General features: G+C 39.7%; 1 protein-coding gene across 1 annotated transcript; it reads left to right on the forward strand.

Annotated features, from left to right (window-relative positions):
* Nucleotides 1-15,011: 15,011 nt before the first annotated feature.
* On the forward strand, nt 15,012-15,497 carry SF3B5 (splicing factor 3b subunit 5). Its single transcript, XM_021553064.2, has one exon. The coding sequence runs from the start codon at nt 15,090-15,092 to the stop codon at nt 15,348-15,350; it is 261 nt and encodes an 86-aa protein (XP_021408739.1). The 5' UTR covers nt 15,012-15,089; the 3' UTR covers nt 15,351-15,497.
* Nucleotides 15,498-20,524: the final 5,027 nt, after the last annotated feature.

The raw sequence follows: 20,524 nt of genomic DNA on the forward strand, positions 1-20,524 counted from the left end.
TGTATGGCTCTGAAAGTTCATTACCCATACATGAGTTCTTAATGTAGTAAGGGCTGTATCAAATGCCAGATTGGATGCACAAAAAACAGCCCTGGGACTTCTGTTGACTTCAGAGATGATGGCAGGTGCCAGCATGTTTTATTAAGCTAGTAACCAATAAATTAACAAATTAAAAATGTTTTCACATGATGGATGTAAACATGCATGGTTAACAGGAGCCAATGGAACAATACTGATTTCTGGGAACTGAAGGCTTGGTTGATTATCAAGTAAGCCACTGAATTTCTCTGCTGCTGTCACAGCTTTTGAATGCAAGAGCATAGCCCATAGGTCACATCAGCTGGCCTAATGAGAAGTTTTACCTAACCCTCTTCCTGTACTTCAGTAAAGATGTGTATTCTAACTCCTGTTATCAGACAGGAGTGAGGTATTTCCTTCTCCTGCACATTTGCATGCCCATAGTCTGAGATAAGTTAACTTCTGCAGTACAGGGAGCACTCTGCAACATGTCAGAGCAGAGACAAGGACATCTTTATGTGATTCAAGAGGGATACAAGGGGAGGAAGGCACATAGCAGGCACTCAGATTTGGGTATAGTCCCAGTAACAGCAGATTGAAAGGCAAGTTCCTATTGACAAAAACTACATGCTCTGTTTTTCCCTCATCACTACTCTCTGAGCACAAAATGCCCAGGCTATATATTAAGTATAAAGGCAGAAGTACCTAGGGTTGGGTTTTTTGGTTTTTTGGGGTTTTTTCAGAAGTTAAAAGCCTGAGATAGCTTAGAAGGGTGAGACAAAGAGTAAATAGACTTTCACAAAGAGAGCTATTGCAAAATGAGGACATTTCCATAGCTTTTTTTGAACATTCTTTTCATATTACTCATTAATAGAAAATATGTTGTTTTCTAAAACCCACCAAGTTTTGATGAAATAAAACAATTCTATCTTAGACTTGTGTGAACATAAATTTCATACAGCCATGTAGATGGATCATCTTATTCACGCTGCCAGTGTGAATAAGCAATATAACATCCAGAAAGTGGGGAGCCTGCCCAAAGTGCGCAGGGAGTTCCTATACCATGCAGACTACCTTCCTCTGAAGGCATGCTGCACATGTGGAAACCTTTCAGGTGGCTTTGTGGCTAGATCTAAATGTCTTGAGGTAGACCTTCCCAAAGGTAGCATGGTAGTGACATGCTACAGATCTGAGAAGAAAAAGAAAACTTTTTGTTTAGTTGAAGGTGAAGGAAGAATTATTTGGGATTATTTGACTGAGAATACACAGCCAGGGAGCAATTCATTTCACAGCCCAGTAATGACCAATTGCTGCCTGGAATCCTCTGTGAAAGACAAGGCATATGGTATCTAAGCAAATTGTACGTGTCACAGTAACAGCATGATAGATTTCCTTGGAATGAAACAAGTCACTGCTGATGTTTGCATGATTTAGCTGAAAAAAAAAAAAAAAAAAAGGCCCTAAAAATTAATGGTACTTGTCAAAGTAGAAGACCATTTGTCAAACACCTTGCAAAACTTATCTGAGAAAAGTGAAGGCTTATATTTTATCTTTGAAACCTGTCTGACGGCTGTAGCAAGTATCCCAGCTGCCTTCTGAGAGGCAGCTGCTCTCAGCTGCACTTCAAGTTAAGAAATGCACTCCTAGATAAGAAATGCAAGGACAGGAAGTACTGGGGACACTGAGCAGCTGCACAGCAACCCACAGGAGCCCACGGGTGCTCCCATTTACCCCAGCCAGGGAGAGTCTCAGTACATGAGAAGTGAGTACGGCAGAGGGGCAGCTGAGTACCTGCACTGCTTTTATACAGCTGCCAGCATTTGATGGATGCAGCTGCCTTGGTGGTTACTCACCAAAAAATCAAACCTGCCCAAATCTTCTGGGCACCTGGGTGAGTCCCAGATGCTTCCAGCTCTCCCCAGCTAACCCTGAGAAGCAGCAACAGATGAGAGAGAGGCTCTGTGGCAGCCAGTGTGTACCATCATCTTTCCATGAGCAGCAACTATTAGCCTCCAGTTAATTTAATGTGCATCCAATAGGATGGAGCTGGGCCCTGTTAAACATATCCTTTAACTTCTGGATCTCTGAAAACATGAGATTCTGGCCTTTGCATTTACCAAGTATATAACTGAGTAAGCAAAGTGATGTGGAAGGTGGAAGTCCCAACAGATGAACCAAAACCAGAGCACATAGCCTCTCTTCCAATTTGTCAATCTAGAGAATTAATTGGTTTGTAAATGGGTTTTACATATATATATATATACATAAATAATAATTTTAAATACTGTCCAAATTTAACATTAACTACAGCATATACAACTGCCGTGAGTACAAATTTGGGGTGAATTTAAAATGAAGTAGAATGAACAAAATAATTAAATAACAGATAAACAAAATTAATATACTGAAGCAAATTCAATATAATATTTAATATAAAATAATTTAAAATTGATTAATACACAACAGCAAATTTAAAGTTCACTAATAATCAGTACTACAACTAGAATACATCTAGAGAAGTGAGTCTCTACTTCATTCCAAATAACACTGAATACCTGCATATCAAATCTCTACATGCTCACTACCTGAAAATGACAAGAGATAGACACGTCAATTTAAGATGAAAAGTTTGTGACATGGCAAGAAAATTTTCCAAGTGATGCTTGAAATCTTCCCATATCTGCAGCTTTAGTGACAGTTAAATTAATTTCATCCAAGATAATCTTTGTTTAGGTACTTTTTCTCCCCCTTCATCCCTCAAAGGGGGTCAGGACACCCATTCAATTGATGCCACACAGTACTTTTAACCCTGTAGGAAACACGGAGGAGGGGTGGGCACAAGACACACTAGGATGGCATATTCCCTAAATCTCCAGCTCCACCCATCTCAGAATAAACACTTTCCTTAAGATTATTCTGTTACCCATATGGCACCATTCCTCTGTCTCCCTCTGACTGGATTCTCCACATAGGATTTAGCCCCTTATGGTTCACAGAGAAGAGCGTAATTACTTTTGCAATTCAAAATCACTGCCAATCTGTGGGGCTACTGTGGTCAGTAAGAATGCATGGAAATGCTTTGGAAGCCTGAGTAATGTTCTCTCTGCTGCCTTACGCTTGCTTTCCTTCCTCTTGGGAAAGAACAAACAGATAAATGACCCTCCCTACTGCTATAGAAATGCATGTTCTGAAAATACATTATAGGAAGAGTTCTTGCTCCCTTTCCTTTATTTTTGTAAGAAAGTAATCAGATCTCGATTCCCAGTATGAGGAGGATGTAGATGAACTTGAATGAGTCCAGCAAAGAGTCACCAAGATGATCATAGGTTTGGAGTGTGTGACCTGTAGGGAGAGGCTGAAGAAACTGGGTTTGTTTAGCCCAGAAAATAAAAGCTTTAGTGGATCTAACAGCAGCATTAATGTACTGAAGAGATTACTGATACAACCCAATTGTATGGCAGGAGAATGAGAAACAATGATCATAAACTGGGATAAAGTTCTAATAGGAAGTAAAGGAAAAATCCACATTATGGGGGTACTGAAGCACTGGAACAGGAGATTGCCCAAAGAAATTGTGGAATCTCTGTTTTTGGAAATTTTAAAGATCCAGCTGGCCAAAGCACAGAGATCAATGTTGACTCTGAGAGACTGGAGCAGGGGATTAGACAAAATTACTGCCTGATGTCTCTCCTAACCTGTGATTCTAATGTGGTTCAAAATCCACAGCTGTAGAGGCCAGATCTTGGTGCTGAAAGATCTCTCTAAATAGGAAGCCTTAGATGCCACATCCTACATATTGCAGTGCAAGAACAGCCAGGCTGCCTGTGCAGTGCCTGTTAGTGCATGAACAGTGTCTCAGGTAGGCTCATTAGCTGCTGCAGCAAAGCCAGCTCTTCATAGACACACACACCTACATTTCTTGGCACTTATTTTCCCAACATTTGTTATTTCCAGTGATATGTATCTGCAGTTACAGCATTTGCAGCTTGCTTTGAAAACAACTCTTTGTTCAGGTGTCTGGGCAGAGCAATCTCCCCATGCTGTCTGCCAGTGCAAGACATAAAACAGGCTCTCCTGGCCCCAGCTGGTGGCCTGACACGGAGCACTGCCAAACTCTTACGGAGTTAGTAGGTGCTGAGGTGTATCCAGGCTCTCTGTGACTTGGTCAAAGAACTGTAGCAGGCAGCGTCACAGTCTAACATGTGTTTGCACTATATTTCAAGTGATAAGAGGGATTGATTAGACACTGCAAAGCATGCTCCAAATTCTCTTACACATCTAGTAATATGCCCATCAGTCTTTAAACCTGTACCATATGGAAATTTTCAGAATCTTATTCTGTGAAGATGAAAGGAGATAGGTGTGCCAGCTGTTGAAGGACAACATTTTTAGACTTGAAAGATGATTTTCCAAGTAACATTAGAAGCCCTGCCATCCATGCAGCTTTGGTGACAATTAAATTGATGGAATAAGCTACGTTTTTATGTGACAACAATAATAATATTGCATTACATTTATAAACTATGCTCCACTTCAGGCTCTCTAAACCAATTTGCAAGCAATTACTTTAAAATACTGCTGTGTGTATTGCTACCCATGTATTATAGATGGGAAAGAAATCACAGAAAGTGTCAAAATGCCTAGAGGTGTACAGCAAGTCTTGATCTAACTAGAAGTTGCATCCAAATCCCCTGAGTGCTAGTTCTCTCCTTTCATGAAAAGATTACACGTCTTTTCATGTCTGCTTTTTTCTTACAGATATTTTGTTTCTCTAAAGGCTTGACTCTGTACAGCCATCTCTCTACTTAAATAATTCTCTCCCTTCAATAATTCCTTATGTGTGAATATTATTCAGATAATGCAAAAACATGTGTAATATTTTATGAGTCTATACCAGCTAAAATTATTTGCCAAATTCTGCTTTCAGTGAAGTCAGTGAAAGTTTGAATATGGCATGAAATGAGACAGGCACAATATTATAAACTACAGGAAGCATAACATGGAGGATAAACAGTGGGTTGTTTTGTTTCTGGTATAGAGGAGAATCAAACATTTTATAAGGATATGTAGTCATAGAAAAAGAGGAAATGGCTTTAATCTGAAAGAGCGTAGGTTTAGATTAGATATTAAGAAGAAATCCTTTGCTGTGAGGGTGGTGGGGCACTGGAACAGGTTACCCACAGAAGTTGTGGAGGTCCCATCCCTGTAACTGTTGGATGGGACTTTGAGCAACCTCGTGTAGTGAAAGCTGTCCCTGCCTATAGCTGGTGGGTTAGAACTGAATGATCTTTAAGGTCCCTTCCAACTCAAACCATCCCATGAATCCATGATAAGGGTCATGTATCCGGGTGAGTGAATAGACTAAATGTGTCCTCTAGCCAATGCCCTTCAGACAAGTACCAGAAAGCAAAATGAAATTAATTATATAAATGCTCTGGCAGCTGCCTTTGGCAGTTAAAACATTTATTTTTTTAATAAAATGCTTCCCAGATCCTAGAAACAAGCACAAACAAGCCCCCAGAACTCAGATATTTACACAACTGCATATCACAACCAGATTTGTTAGTGTCTTGTCTTCCTAATCCAAGAATCCCAACTCTGATGCCCCAAACCTTGGGGGAGTAATGGTTCACACCCAGATACAGGCTGAGTAATTCAAACCCAATAGTACCAAACATCCATAAGAAATATTTTGTGCTAATGTACCTTTATAAGAATACTTTTCTTAGAAAAAACCTACCTACTACCAAAGGTCTGTCTAAACCCAAAGGCTATTTCTTTTACAAGCCATTAATACCATTCAGGAGAAACTAAAAAAGAGGTTGAATATGACCTGTATCTTCAGACAGCTCCCTAATAACCAAGAGCTGTCGGACTTCTGAGATGAAGGTTGCATTCAAGCATTCAAACAGCTGAAAAGGTATCAATGCATGAGTTTTTTGTATGAAATGTGCTGGTCAAAGCAATTTAAAAGTGTATTCAGATTCATCCCCACCTCCTCCAGCTCATCCTGGGAAAACAAAATTTCATTTTGATTTGGGTAAAAAAGTAGAAATTTTCAGCTTTGCTACAAAATTGGTAGAGCTTTTTGTATTTAACAACATGACTGTGTCTGCATACAAATCAAAATGCAGCTTTCAGAGGAGCTCCTCGGCACAGTGTGAGAAGGGTGAGAAATGTGTCAGCATGAGTGTGGGCTCAGCTCAGACTCCGCTTGAGTTCGTAGGAGGAAACAGAAACCTAACTGACAACAAAATTTTCCAAAGGGCTTTTGCCTAAATCAAACCATTACAGTCATAAACAAGTCTCACCTAGAGGTGACTGCTGTGCTGTGTTGAGCTGATCATGGAGAGCTGGAGCAGAGCTGGGTGATGGGCACAGTGCAGTACCACCGAGGAGCCTGCTCTGACACCAGGTCAGCATGGGGCTTCTGACCCAGGATTTCATTGTCTCAACATCCTCATCTATTTGATTAGGACAGTATTTTCCTTTCTTACTATTGCCATCAAGAGTTAGTGCTTGCAGGATACTATACAGTTCTCAGAAGAAAGGCTACTGCACTTTATAATATGTTTTATAAAGGAAACAATGACATCCCTAAAGTAGATGAGTGCCCTCAATGGTTTTTCTTCTTTTCTCTCTAGATTTAAGGTTAGCTTTTTCTTAAATCACACTTACATGCTTCTGTTTCTCTGGCTGATAGAGCATCAGACAAACAAATCTCAATGCAAAGTTTTTTTTCTAATTCCTCCTGAGCATGAAATATTAGCTAAAAGAATATTTTCTTCTCCCACAAACAGCAAGTCAAAAGAAGGTACTTAACATGCAGGAAGATTTTGGCTTATGATTTCTCTGCCAACATTTTGGAATTCTACACACACATAAAAGAACCACCTTATTTCCTAAACCTAACTTTCTATTGAAAATAGTCTTTTAAATGGAGTAATAACAGTCCCTTAAAAAAGGTGAAAAGAACAGGTGCTGATTTTTTGGTTTAAGCTCCACTGGAAGATCTGTTAGGATCATAATGGTGACGAGTTTTAGTAGTGAAGGACAACACAAATAATTTTTCCCTCCTGTGGGAAGGAAGAAGCACTTGGGCACATCCCAGGGATTATGGGAGAAGAATTGAACAGCAGACTGTATTGGAAGGGAACATTCCATGGGTACCACTGAAATGAATCAAACTGTAATTAACGATCCTGGCAGTTTCAAAATACAGGTGCATGTGCTTTTGGGAGAGGAGGGTCAAATTACAAACTGAGTCACTTGACAAGCTTGTTTTACCCTTCCAGTTATGCAAGCCAGTTTGTGACTCAGCAGCTATACAAGTCTGATCTCCAATGACAAGACAAATCTGTTCTGCAGCTGAGTCACTCAGAGTAGCTCTTTTCACACTGATAAATTCAGCAGTCAGAGACGGTACAGAAAAGATTGTGGAGCCTTTATTACCTATATGAGATAGAATAAATGTTTTATAGGAGAATAATCTGTAGCTCATCTTTACACAAGGAACCTACTGAATGGGGAAGAGAAAAGCTGTTATGGGATTACACTGACCAATGTTCATGGTCCTTTAACTAAAAGAGATTAGATTTTTTTTCTGATTTTTTTTTCTGTTGTGTATTCCTCCCTTACTAATAAAAATCACCTGACAACTTGCTGTAATTGCAAATGTAGTTGAGAATTAATTTGTCTTTGATTTTTCTTTCAAGGTTTGCAAATAATTTCCTACATGTTTGAGTGTGACAAGGTATCATGACAGCTACAGACAGTCACAGGTTCATGCACACATTGGTATGGGAATCTCTGCCCCAACCTGTTCCTTGAATACTGACTTTTTGCTGGCATGAATAATAAGCTTTCCTTACCCTTCGGGCTTGAACCTTTTGAGGTGCCAAGTATGAATGACTGCTGCCCACGGTCTTAGCACTTGAAATACCTAACATAAGTCTAAGTTCTTAAGTCTACTGGCAGAACCTCTAGACTGCATTTGGAGCTTAAAGTGAAGAACACACTGGATAGACTGCACTTCTCTGCCTGTTAAAAATATATCCCATTAATCCTGTTTAAAACCAGGTGTCTTTGCCCAGGGGTGAATATCACAAATAGCCACGAGAGTTGATGTAACAATAGCACCATGAGGCTGTGAACAGGGCCCTGTTGGGTGAGCACAAACATTGTAAGAGAATGGCTTAGCCAAGAGGAGCTTGTTAAGTTACAAAAGGCTGGAAAAGATAGAGAGAAGGGAATGGACAGTTATTGTTTTCAAATGCTTGCATTTCATACTGAAGGCTTTTCCACAAATGGGCTGCAATACACAGCTGTATGTGAATATCAGATCACCTGTGCTCCACAACAGCTGTTCTGAGAGACGTATCAGCCATCGTTGACACAATCTACATCCTGTTGGGGCTCTAGATTACAACCTCGGTGCCGGCAGTTTTCACAGGGCTTTTCTTAAAGCATCTTTTCCTGCAATCATGTATGTAAACATTTCAGCTCTAATCTTCTAAAATTAAGTACCTTCAAACATCATAAAAATAAATTATTTCAAACATTTATGGAGAAGTGCAAATAAAAAGTGAACTACAGAAGCTCAAATGCAAAAAGAAAAAAAAAGAGAGCAAACTATGCTCTTATGCTACTTAAAAACAACAGCAAAAGAAATCACATCTTTGAAAGCTTACTTAAAAACATCCAGGTTTGGATTATTTTTATTCAAGTAGTTTTTGGGCTTTTGTTGATTTCAAGGTTTCTTAGTCTGCATGGTGCTGAGGAGGTGGGAAGAAATATTACAGTCTAAAGAGATAATATCTTTTTGCTGTACTCCTTAATTGTTTGTTTTCCAAAATCAGCAATTCTCTTTCAAGCTCTCAAATCACATTCCAAAATGCATAGATGGGATGGTTATCATAATACATTACTAACATTGCCCAATCCTGACTGTAAAGACCTTGCTTCCAGAGGCTTGTTCCTTGCCAACCACTCTGGGTTTATTTTTTATTTTGAGGATCTAGTAATTTAAGCAATTTTCAGCTTGAGATTAATAAGAAATTCCCAACAATGAAACCAGCAATCAAAAAGACTAAGAGTTGTGATTTGAACATATTATTTGTCTACAGTCCTTGGTGTGAAGAATTATGTTCTAGTTGCGTTAACAGCAATACTTTGATAAAGCTGAAGGTGAGATATGTTGCATCATTATATTAGAATGAGCTTTATTTTCACAGTAAATACAGGAGGGTTATGTACATTTTTTTATTTCAAATTAGGAAGTTCCCAACCCATGTTGAGAAACAACTGATTTATATAGCAGCCTTTCAGTACCTAAAGGGGACTTACAAGAAGGCTGGAGAGGGGCTTTTTAGCAGGGTGTGTAGTAATAAGACAAGGGGAAAAGGCCTTAAACTGAAGAAGGCTGAATTTAAACTTGATTCTATAATTCTGTGGTGAACAGTGTGCCATTTCCTAGAGATGCATGGAAGGGGCAATTATCTCTTCCACCTGCAGTGATACTAATATTCTAAATATCCATTCCTGCCCCCTCTCTCCTTTGCTGTTTGTCCCACGAGCAATCCACTGTCTGAAATTTTACAACATGAATTAGTACAACACACACCAAATAGGCAAGCTGATGACTCACTAATATCAATGGCTCTATGGTTCTCCTGCTCTTATTTTTTACTTTCATGAACTGACTTTCTGTGCAGTAACAGATGAGCTGTCCTTGTGCACAATACAGATGATGGATTTTTTTGTCTAGATAAGGGTGATGACACCAATGTCCTCTGTGCTTACTGCAAAGAAGGAGGTGAAATGATGAATACTTGTGATGGGGAAAGCTGGAGAGAGAGAAGGCTGGCTACAGATAGACTTCTCTGTACAGAACATTTTTAAGCACTGTTCTAAAGAAATCAGTATTTTTAAAACATGATAATTATGTGGCAGATAAAAAAAGAAACAGCTGCATTAAGCATCTTTAAATCAGACTTGGAAAAAAGGAAAGTTACTTCCTCTGTTCTTACTCTTTCTTTCACACAGAAAACACAGTAATAGGATACACAGAACCACTCAATGGCCAAATTAATTTCTTTTAATTTAAATTTGTGTACATTTCTAATATTCAAAACATTGGCCTACTTAAAGATGTACCTTTCATCACTGCTACTTTTCTATACCTTATTGAACACAATTAAGAACTGTATTAGCTGTAGCACTTTATCTGGAGTGAATGAAGAAAAGAAATGCAAAGAAAATGGGCAGAATACAATTGCTTCTTGGAGAGTTCTGTAGTATTTCTTCCCCAGTTTTGTTGTGTTTATTCTTATTACTTCGATTTCCAAATGCATGACAAACCTTTCGCATTACAAAAACATATATGGACAGAATTTAAATTCACCTGGCAGACTATTACTGGCGCTGTTTTTAGCCTGAATAGGTAACTAATCACATCACTGGACAGGCTTTTATTTTCTATGTTATAGCTTTGGAATAAAGAACTTCCCCTAAGCAGAAAGTGAGAGCTGCCTCTACCAGGCCTCTGCTGTGCTCCATCTCCCTCCACACCACATTCATCAGATCACCACATTATTTCAGTGTCTCATCTGTAAGCACTGTGCTAGTGATCCCTACTGCCTTTCTGCTTTTAGGGTGCTCCTGTGCCTGGCTAGGAAGTTCTCAGTGGCACCTAAATTAAGCTAATTCAATTGTCCTGTGCACCTAAGGCACACAGCTGTTATTCAGCCCCATACAGGAGGTGTAGAGCATCACAGTGGTACTCAGAAGGAACTGATGGAGTGTGAAGCTCCAAGGCCCAGTCTCTGTGATCCTTAAGCTGCTCCTAGGTAAGACACTGTTAGTGCAGGTCATAGATCTCCTCAGTATGACAATTCTTCAGGAGTGAATTTCTCCAGATTCAGTCTGATTCAAGATAATGTGATTATCTTTACATTAATACAGAGCAGCATAAAGTGTATCCCTTAGTGGTAGGACACACAGTATTTCTTCTTTCCTGATTTTTTTTACTCCACATTCTTCCAATCTATAGCTTTGGCAGAGAATCAGCCATACAACCCTAAAACAGCTTTGAGATTTTGGAATATTTATACTCTATAAATGAAAGCAAGAACAAAGCAAAACATAGTTTTAAAGTGAAAGAAAGTTTGAAACTTAACCATGCTTGCAAGGACTGTGTTTCCTCTGTCCCAGAAGCAGCCCAAAGGCTGCTATGAGATGGCAGCAAAATCATGATTCTGACTACAAGGAAAAGAAAGAAATCAGGGGAGTTTACATCAAACAAGGTGGAAGAAGAGGCTTGATTGTGAAAAATGTTTTTCACAGGATCTTTGAGAAAAGCAGCAAAATTGTCTTCCACCTCTTAAAGGGCCAAAATAAGGGCTTTCTGAGGCTGATAATGTTCATAGGCTATAATAACATTTGAGAAACTATATCACAGTTCATGTGATAGAATCAGAAATCTGAAAAAAAAACCCCAAATATGCAATTAGAAAAACATAGCTTTTCCAGCCTAAAACTGCTAAGTGGCCTCTGCAAATAATGATCTAAGAACCCTGTTTTAGCAGAAGCAAATATTTTTAATGAAATATATACTTTTAAAAAATCACATGCCACATACACAATGGGTTCTTATCATTATTGAAATTCCAGCACCATTCTTTCTAGGCTAATGCAATCTCAATTTTTTTTTCATCACTGTATTTGTAGGATAAATCAATATAGTGAAGAATAGAGGAATTTCTGGGAGAAAAAAAAAGGCATACCTCCCCATTTTATCATCTTTCTGGATGTGTATTGGTTTTATCTATTAGGATCGTCACATCCCCTTGTTTGCAGGGTATTTATGTCTCCACACTTCCACCCAAAGAGTCCGTAGGGAATTCAAAAATTTGGTTGTATCTTGTACTGGGCAGCCACTGACAATGTCTTTCTTGGTCCAGCAGCCCCCTCTACCCTTTTTACTCTACATTTCGGAGGTGCAACCAATCACTCCGTTTTATGGAAGAAGAATTTTGACAAGTCCAACTCTGACACCCAGTGGCCTCTACTGTTCCAGCTCTTACAGCCTCCCAGGGTCTCAATCTATTGAAACCTGGCTTGAAGGGATACGGTGTTACTCTCCAAACAGATAATTTCAGCACTAAAATCAGCACATTTATGTGATTTCCATAAGTAAGCATCCATTATTGTATATTCTGATAATGATATTTAATGGTATTCAGTACAAAACCCTCAACATATCTGAAAATGCTGCTTTTTCAGGAATCCTAGTCATACAAGCGTATTACCACTGAGGAATAATCCTCTCCCTATATATATGCATCTCCTTTCCCCCACTCATTTATATTCCTAAACTTGAAATGAAAGTGCCCTAGCATAGGCATTCATTTTGTACAAAATGGACCAAACAAGAAAAAGAAGGCCCTACAATAGATTTTATTTTTATAAAGAATAAGAAATGAAGAGAAAGAGAATATAATTGAATATAATTCTTGAAAGATAGCAGATGGAACTTTTTCTTTTTAGATTAAAATTGAAGTTAAGTAGTTACTTGTAGATAATTGTGGTTTGCCTGTCAGCTGGAAATTTTACTACCTGTTTTTTCTTCCTTAAATTGGTAAGCTCGTCTGGCAGTCTCAGAAGTTCTTGACCAAAGCCAATATAGAGTGAAGTTTTGGTGTGCTTTCCCAGAGTTCTGGATGCCTGAATGCAGCATTTTAATCTGGCCCAGTAACAAACTTGCTGAAAATTTCAGATTCACACTTCTCAGTCAAGTTTGGTGGTTTTTTTTGTTTTTTTTTTTTTTTGTGTTTTTTTTTTTTTTTTTTTTTTGTTTTTGGTTGGTTGGGTTTTTATTGTTGTTGTTTCATTGCTTTGGTTGGCTGGGGATTTGTTGTGGTTTATTTTGGTTTTGGTTTTCATTTGTTTTTGTTTTTCTTTCATGAGAACTATTACACCTGTTTAATTTAATGCAGTTATTACTCCTAGAAACTGCAACATCGACAAGAGATAGATAAGCTTCTGGGAATTTTTCTTCTCCAAAGGCTATTTTAATCAATACATCTCCTGGTTTATAGTTTCCAAGAGGATAACTTCCAAACAGCTGTGAGGGCAGCCCCGTGTGTCACTGTGTTGGCATGGAACATCTATTAAAAGCTAGCATTCTTCTTGCTATCCCACTTTTTAAAAAAACATCATTTAAAAAAGAAATGAAAGCTCTTCCTTGTTGAGAATATGTCCTTTTTTGTCTTTCTGCAAGCCAGCATACATAGAAACTCCTAAAGTGTTGTGTTTGTTTCTTTTTCCTCTCCTGGTCTCTCTGAAAGCAACCACAGAATGCAACTGCTATATCCAGCTGTGCAATCTGCTTCCAGCTAAGTAAGCCTTGGTAGCAATGACTCAACAGATCCTCATAAAAATAACAAAAAAAAAAAAATTATAGTCCTCACTTAGCTCTTTGCACAGAATTGTAAGGACACTTCAGAACGTTGTTTTTACATTGCCTTATATGGCCCTGGTTTTATAAGACACTCACTTTTAAACAAGGGGCATAGAATCATCTGTGTTTTCACATAATATTTCTGTGGATTTCTTTTTGACTACAGGGCATTTACAAGAACAGGAAGAAATAGCTCAGTCCTATTGAAAAATTTTTGGCAATGTGTCTTTCCTATTTTAAAACAAATAATTAAAAACATTACTAGCATATGAAAGCATGAATAATTTCACACATTTTAAACTTAACATTATGTAAACTCTCGAACAGAGGTGGAAAAAACTATTTTGATGGATGATAATATTTATTTCAAGCTTGAGTTTGACCAAAAGAAGATAGGCAACACAAGTTATATTTTCTGTGGGTTTTATATCTGCTTGTGAGTTTAACATTCAGATAAAATACTAGCCACACTGTAAAAAATATTTTTCAACATTAGTATTTAATTTTGACTTAAATCACCTGACTCTGCTCAGCCCATCTGGGGAAGATAAACTCAGCTCTTCAACTTACAAAGGAACAGGGATGGGACATACAGAACTTTCCTCAGCTGTATGTAGCAGAAGTAACCTCACCAAACTTCTTATTTTGGGAGGACCTGCAAATACTGTGCCCTCCTCAGCCCTTCTCTATGTGGACTTGGGTGAGAGTGACCATAGCAAGTGGTGCATTGCCCTCTCACCAAGCTAAGGGCTAACGAAAAGGGGTGTTGGGCTGCTCTTGGCACCTCCTGGGTTGTTTGGTGGTAGCTTTTTCTTTCTCCATGTCGCTTCTTTGGGAAGCAGCCCTGAGCCGCGGTTCATACAGAGGCAGCGTCGGGATGGGATGAAGCTGTGCCCCGAAGCGTGAGCCCCGGGCTCTGCTTTCCTGTTTCTGACACCTGCTGCCAGGAGAGACTTTTCGATGCTGTTCCCGTGTTCCACGACGTGGGTATTTCGTAGCCAGATTTGACAGTGCAGGTCCCTTGGATTCCAGGTGAATGGATCACTATCAAAGCCGTATCTTTGCTTTGCAAACTGACGGGAGGCTCCAGGCTTTGCATCGAGGCTCAGCTGAGCATCTGCCTCAGTCTGAGGCGCCTGAACCCTCACGTACGTGCTTTAGAATAACCCTGCGTTACAGATGGCGGCTCAGCCTTCTAACTACATTTGCCTTACTATGGATTAGCCAAGTGGCGCGATCCGACCGACAGTACGCTATTTTCACTACGACATCAATATTAACTTACGCCGAGGCCCGCCCCCCAGGAGACTACAGCTCCCGGCAGGCTCTTCCCGGCGCGCTCCCTTCGGGCACTGCGGCAGGAACCGCGGCGGGAAGCGCTGCCGCGCCCGCCGGAAAGCGTCCCGGCCCCCAGAGCAATCCCGCTGTACAGGCCCGTTCGTGCCGCCCAGACCCGGCCCCGCCGCCCAGGCCGGTCCCCGCCGCCCGCCATCCCGCCGCCCGCCGTCCCGCCGCCCGCCGTCCCGCGCTCCGCCGTCCCGCGCTCCGCCATCCCGCCGCCCGCCGTCCCGCGCTCCGCCGTCCCGCGCTCCGGCCGCCCGCCCGCCGCGCCATGACGGACCGCTACACCATCCACAGCCAGCTGGAGCACCTGCAGTCCAAGTACATCGGCACGGGGCACGCCGACACCACCAAGTGGGAGTGGCTGGTGAACCAGCACCGCGACTCGTACTGCTCCTACATGGGCCACTTCGACCTGCTCAACTACTTCGCCATCGCCGAGAACGAGAGCAAGGCGCGCGTCCGCTTCAACCTGATGGAGAAGATGCTGCAGCCCTGCGGGCCGCCCGCCGACAAGCCCGACGAGTCCTGACCCTCCGTCCTCCTGGTCCCGGCCCTCTCCCGTTGTGGTTCCCGAAGGACTGACCGGGAAGAAGCCTCGCAAAATGCCTGCCTCGGGACTCTTGACTGCTCGCCTTTTTTCAAGTGGAATATAATAAAGCTTCGTGGGCATTCCTAATGTTTGGTTTGGTAGTTTCCTTGTACGAGCTTTTTGTTCCCGCGGGAGCGCTGGTGCTCGGTATTGGGCATTTCAGCGCAACCATCCGAGGTGAAAGCATCGGATACTCCTAGACAGCATTTCTCCCACCGGGCGGATCGATGCTTCCTTACAAAACTCAGTTTTGGGGGGAGAGAGGGGAACTTTGTTGGTACTCAAAGGGTTTGATGTCTTGGTAGCAGTATTATATGGAGTGGTTTTTGGTGTAGCATAAGCCAGTTCCTCTAGTACTTAAAAATTCCAAAATGGCTTTTCTTTAAACAATTTTCTTGCCTCATTTTCCTTTTTCCTGTACCTCTGAATTTTTCAAACCTTGATTCTTTCTGATACACATTAGCTATTTTTTCCCTTTATGCTTTCTAGTAACCTAGCATTCAAGTTTTTCCTACCTTACATCAAATAAAGATACTAGTATTGGGTTGGGCTCTGTTAATATGGAATACGAATATAATGGTTACTCACTACTGCTTCAAAGTAAAATGCTCTGAGGTGACACAGGCTTGGATCACATTGCATGCTGAACAGATGCTGATTCTGATTTGTCACTTAAAATAGGCTTTCTATTCACTTACAGTAAAAATAAATTTTGGGTTCTCATAGATGGAAAGACCTCAGCCCCAAGTGAGATATGTTCTTGGAGAAATAACATATTCTCATTTCTGTCATGTTTTTTTGTATTAACATTGGAGGGGAAAGTCCAGCATTTTGTGGTCCTATTAAGGCACTATGCAAGCTTGTCAGTGATTATTTTCTGAAATCAGTGATCTCAAGTCAGTACATCCATCTTCTGAAGAATTCAGAGATAGCATTTTTCAGACTTTGTTGTGTGTAATAAGATGAGGACATCGGTGAAGTAGTCGGAAAACATTTTACCTTCAGGATTTTTGGGGAACTACTTCAGTTCACAATAAATGATCAGGGGTATATAGAAAACTGTTTTTCAATTTGCCTGCAAGCTAGTGCAGGTAATTTGAAGAACATCTGTTCCTCACATGCTGGGCAACATGGCTGAAAGTTTTCTGTAAGTTGCACAGGCATGCAAGTCAGTCTTGCAATGACTGGACAAAATTTGCATCTCATTAAGGCAAGTGCCCTGTTCATTTTAACAGTTCCTATTAAAAGTCTGCTCTACTACCAAATCTTAGAACCTTGCCTTCCATAAAGCATCTCCTCAGCTGGCAGCCAGCAGGCAGTTGGTGTGTGCAACAGCGGGTGACAAAGGAGCCTTATTACTGGGCCTTGGCAGATGGAAAAGTTGGGCTGAGGATAGCAGGTGCTTTTGTAGTGGTTTGCAGGCTGAACTTGCAATCTTTTGTGAAGTCTTGAATCTCCTACAATAAGGACAAACAGAAACCGTGCATTTTAATCACTCCTGCATAAATTAGAACTTGAACTATTTCACAGGAGATTTCTCTTAAGATAAACTAAGTTAGCTCTATCTGTGGATATCAGCACATTTTAAAATGTGAGCAACAAATATGTGACACATAAGTAAAAGATTAATGCTCTTTTGCAGGCCAACTCTTTGCTATAAAGGCCAAACAGCCCTCAGGAACAAGTCAAGATTTATGTGGTGAATGAACTTGCTACGTCTTCTCACTATACTTGCTTGGATCCTAGTTTGGCACATACCTCTGTTTTAGCATGGTTGAAAGATGTTTTTAGAGTGTCATTATAAACACTTCCTTAAGAAAATGAGAAAACGAAAGGAAAGCTATAATTCCTAAGAATTCTAGATAAACTTTAAGTGAATTGGGAGACACTGAAGAGTTTGTTTCTGTACTATGGTATTTTTCAAATCCCAGAGCATTTAAAAAAACCAACAAAGGCAGTGATCTTTTACATTTTATTACTGAAAAGGGTAAAACCTACAAAGAACAGAGTTAATTACCTGCCCTATTGGGATGCATCTGATTTTTATCCTGATTGAACAATAACAGGTACTATTTATAAATTTGCTTTATATTTGCATTATGTTCTTTTTACATCCAAGCAATATGGCTTTTAATGAAAAAAAACAGGTGGATACTTTAAAAAGCTGATAAAAGCTTTCCAAGAGAAAAATGTCATTAGCTTTTTCCAGTGAGATAATTCCAAGGTTCCAAGTGTGTATTGCACCTTATTTTCACAATGGGTGAATAGAACAGCATGGGAATCCTAGCACAATACCATCACTCTATTGCTTGGAATACCTTGATCTTTTTTTATTTTCTGATTTATCAGAATGGTAGCAATACAGTAAACATTTGCACAGAGCAGCAATTGCACTAGTGAGCTATTTTCTGCAAACTGAAACTTGGGCCTATTCTTTCATTTTAGTCATGTTCAGCATAAAACTCAGCTGCTTTTTAAGATAATTTCCACATTATAAACTTTCATAGATGATAACATTTATAGTCTGTTTTAGCATCAAGATTTTGCTTCAGCAGATGAGATAATTCCTTTTAAAAGCTGAGCTATTTGAAGCAATGTTGCAGGTAACCACTGCAAAGCAACACTGACGTTTCCCCTCTTCACCAGAAATCAATCAATGCAAAACCAGCACAACTAGTTTCTTAATTCTCATTGGAGCTCCATTGGTTCTGTGATGTTGTGCCACTAACTCCATAAACTTCTTGTAGTAAAATGAAAAAAAAATCCACTAATATCATCCTTCCCCTCCCCTCACAAGACCTATTTGGTTTCATGGTACACAAAGAGGTTGTTTTTCGGTTGCTCAAATTTAATCATGTAGTATTTAATTTTAGTACTGTTGTTATAATACATCCATAAATGAATGCTCTGTGCACTTTCTACTGCCCTGGTTCTAGCTTAAATGCCCCAAAGGACTTAGTTACTTTTAAAATTGATTAAACTGGCACATTGCTGCAAGTTAGACAATCTTGTTTGAAAATCCTAATTATGTTCCTTTATTCCTTGTCTCTTTGCCATTTTCCTTCTATATTCATCTCTCTGTTAATTTCAATAATTATGATTTAGGAGTGTAATGCAGTTCAGTGTATTCTTGGTTGCCTTTTGAAACTGAACCATCATTCTATGCTATGATGAAGAAATGTCTAAGGATGCTGACATACCTGAATGCTTCTGACTGCTCTAAAAGTAGACCTAGAATAACATTTTTTCCTGGGTTCAGAACTTCACCATTTTTCATTCTCATTTTCATACCAATTTAGTAATTACTTTTTGTTGGAAAAACCAACATATGAAAAACAAAATATGTTGGACTTCCCCTTGTAACATGTACCAGAACAGTCTCTGACACAATTAGTTCATAGTTGGAATGTACTTTAAAATCATCAAATGGCTGGAATTGTCCACCTCAGATGCATCTACTTAGACAAAGTGATTTTTGTGAAAAAGAAATTTAGTCCAAATAATTGATATCCTGATCATGGGTGAATGACAGTTCAAAATTCTTGTAAGTTGCAAAAAAATATCCATTTTGAGGTAATAAATGTGAAATTAGAATTTTTAAGCAGGTAAATTACAACAGTATTTACTCAGATTCAAGAGAGGTGTGTTTTTTTCCTGCTGGACAGCTGGCTTAGAAGCTCTCAAAGTCTGATGCCTCACAGGTAATGCTGATATTGGTGCTAGTGGGGCTGCAGTGTGAATCTCATTGCTGAAATGGAGTTAAGATTAAACTTGTGAAGGCTAGGTTTGTAAACATCCTACAAAGCTCTATGGTTACATTTAATGTTTCTCTTCTCCCATCAGTTTTATAGGTAGACCACATATAGCTCTGGCATAATTGAGCAGTGAGCTGCTGTAAACAGATGGGGAATAAACAACTGGCTGTGAAAATGTCTTAAGTTGTCTTTGCTCAGAAACCTGTATGTTTTATATTCTGAGCCAGAAGTCATTACAATCTGTGCAGAAACTATGGGCTAATAACCTGCAGGGTGCTGCATGATTTGCTACCTGCACAGCTGAGCACACATGTAAAGCCCAAAGAATCAGGATTAAACATGACCACAGTGCACAACTGAGCAGACATCAGGTGGCATAAGCAAACAAGTTTTGTGTTTCCTCATGCTTGAGTAGTACATAAACAATGTTCTTTTCATACAGCATTAAAAGAAATCTGCCTTCTAGTTTTTTTAAAAGGGAAATCCTAATAGTTACTAGCCTAACAATTTTCCCATCATGTATCATCAATTACACTTGATCCTCAGGTTTTTAGTATGCGTCACAGACTGAAAAATTATTATTTTGATTAGTCTGAGCTATAGAATTAATGGAGAAGCCAGGGATATTTAGAGGAGGGAGAATGTTTTTGTTAAATGTAGTTTTCCAAAAACAAGCAGTGAGCTTCTAACATCTAAGATAAAATTAGTTAAAATTAGTTAAAATTGAAGCATATTTCTTCACATACTAACTTTTCCAGTGATAGCATGGCCCCAGTGTTTAAGTATTCATCTTAACTTTACTGTTCTGATAAGATTTCCTGCAGGGACAAGAAATGTTAGGAAACCGGTGACTTGGACAGTTACAGTCCTAATAACATTGGATTAAAAAGTCAAGGAAGAAAATAAAGCAGCCTCTTTCCCGTGTTAGTCCATGTTTGTGGGGGAAGGGAAGCTAAAGGGGGCTTATAAGAAACAGGGATGGACTGAAAATCAGGGTCTGTTGTGACTGAACAATGGTTTTAAACCAAAATTAGGTAGATTCAGACCAGGTTTAAGGAAGAAATTTTTTACTATGAGAATGGCAAAACACTGGAACAGGTTTCTCAGAGAGGTCGTAGATGCTCCGACCTTGGAAGGGTTCAAGGCTAGGCTGGACGGGGCTCTGCGCAGCCTGGTGTAGGTGAAGATGTCCTTGCTCATTGCAGGAGGGCTGGACTAGATGACCTTTAAAGGTCACTTCCAACCCAAATCACTTTCTGATTCTTTGATTCTTATGTGTGTGGGAAAAATCTTGTCTATCAAAGTGTCATAGTTCATACCTTTCAAGCTGAGCAAAATAAAGAGTACTCTCTTTTGCTC

This window comes from Lonchura striata, chromosome 3 (genome assembly GCF_046129695.1).
Source record: "Lonchura striata isolate bLonStr1 chromosome 3, bLonStr1.mat, whole genome shotgun sequence".
NCBI lineage: Eukaryota > Metazoa > Chordata > Aves > Passeriformes > Estrildidae > Lonchura > Lonchura striata.

Bases quoted from the DNA above. Each gene is read 5' to 3' on its own strand.
- SF3B5 (XM_021553064.2), top strand. From the start codon at position 15,090: ATGACGGACCGCTACACCATCCACAGCCAGCTGGAGCACCTGCAGTCC.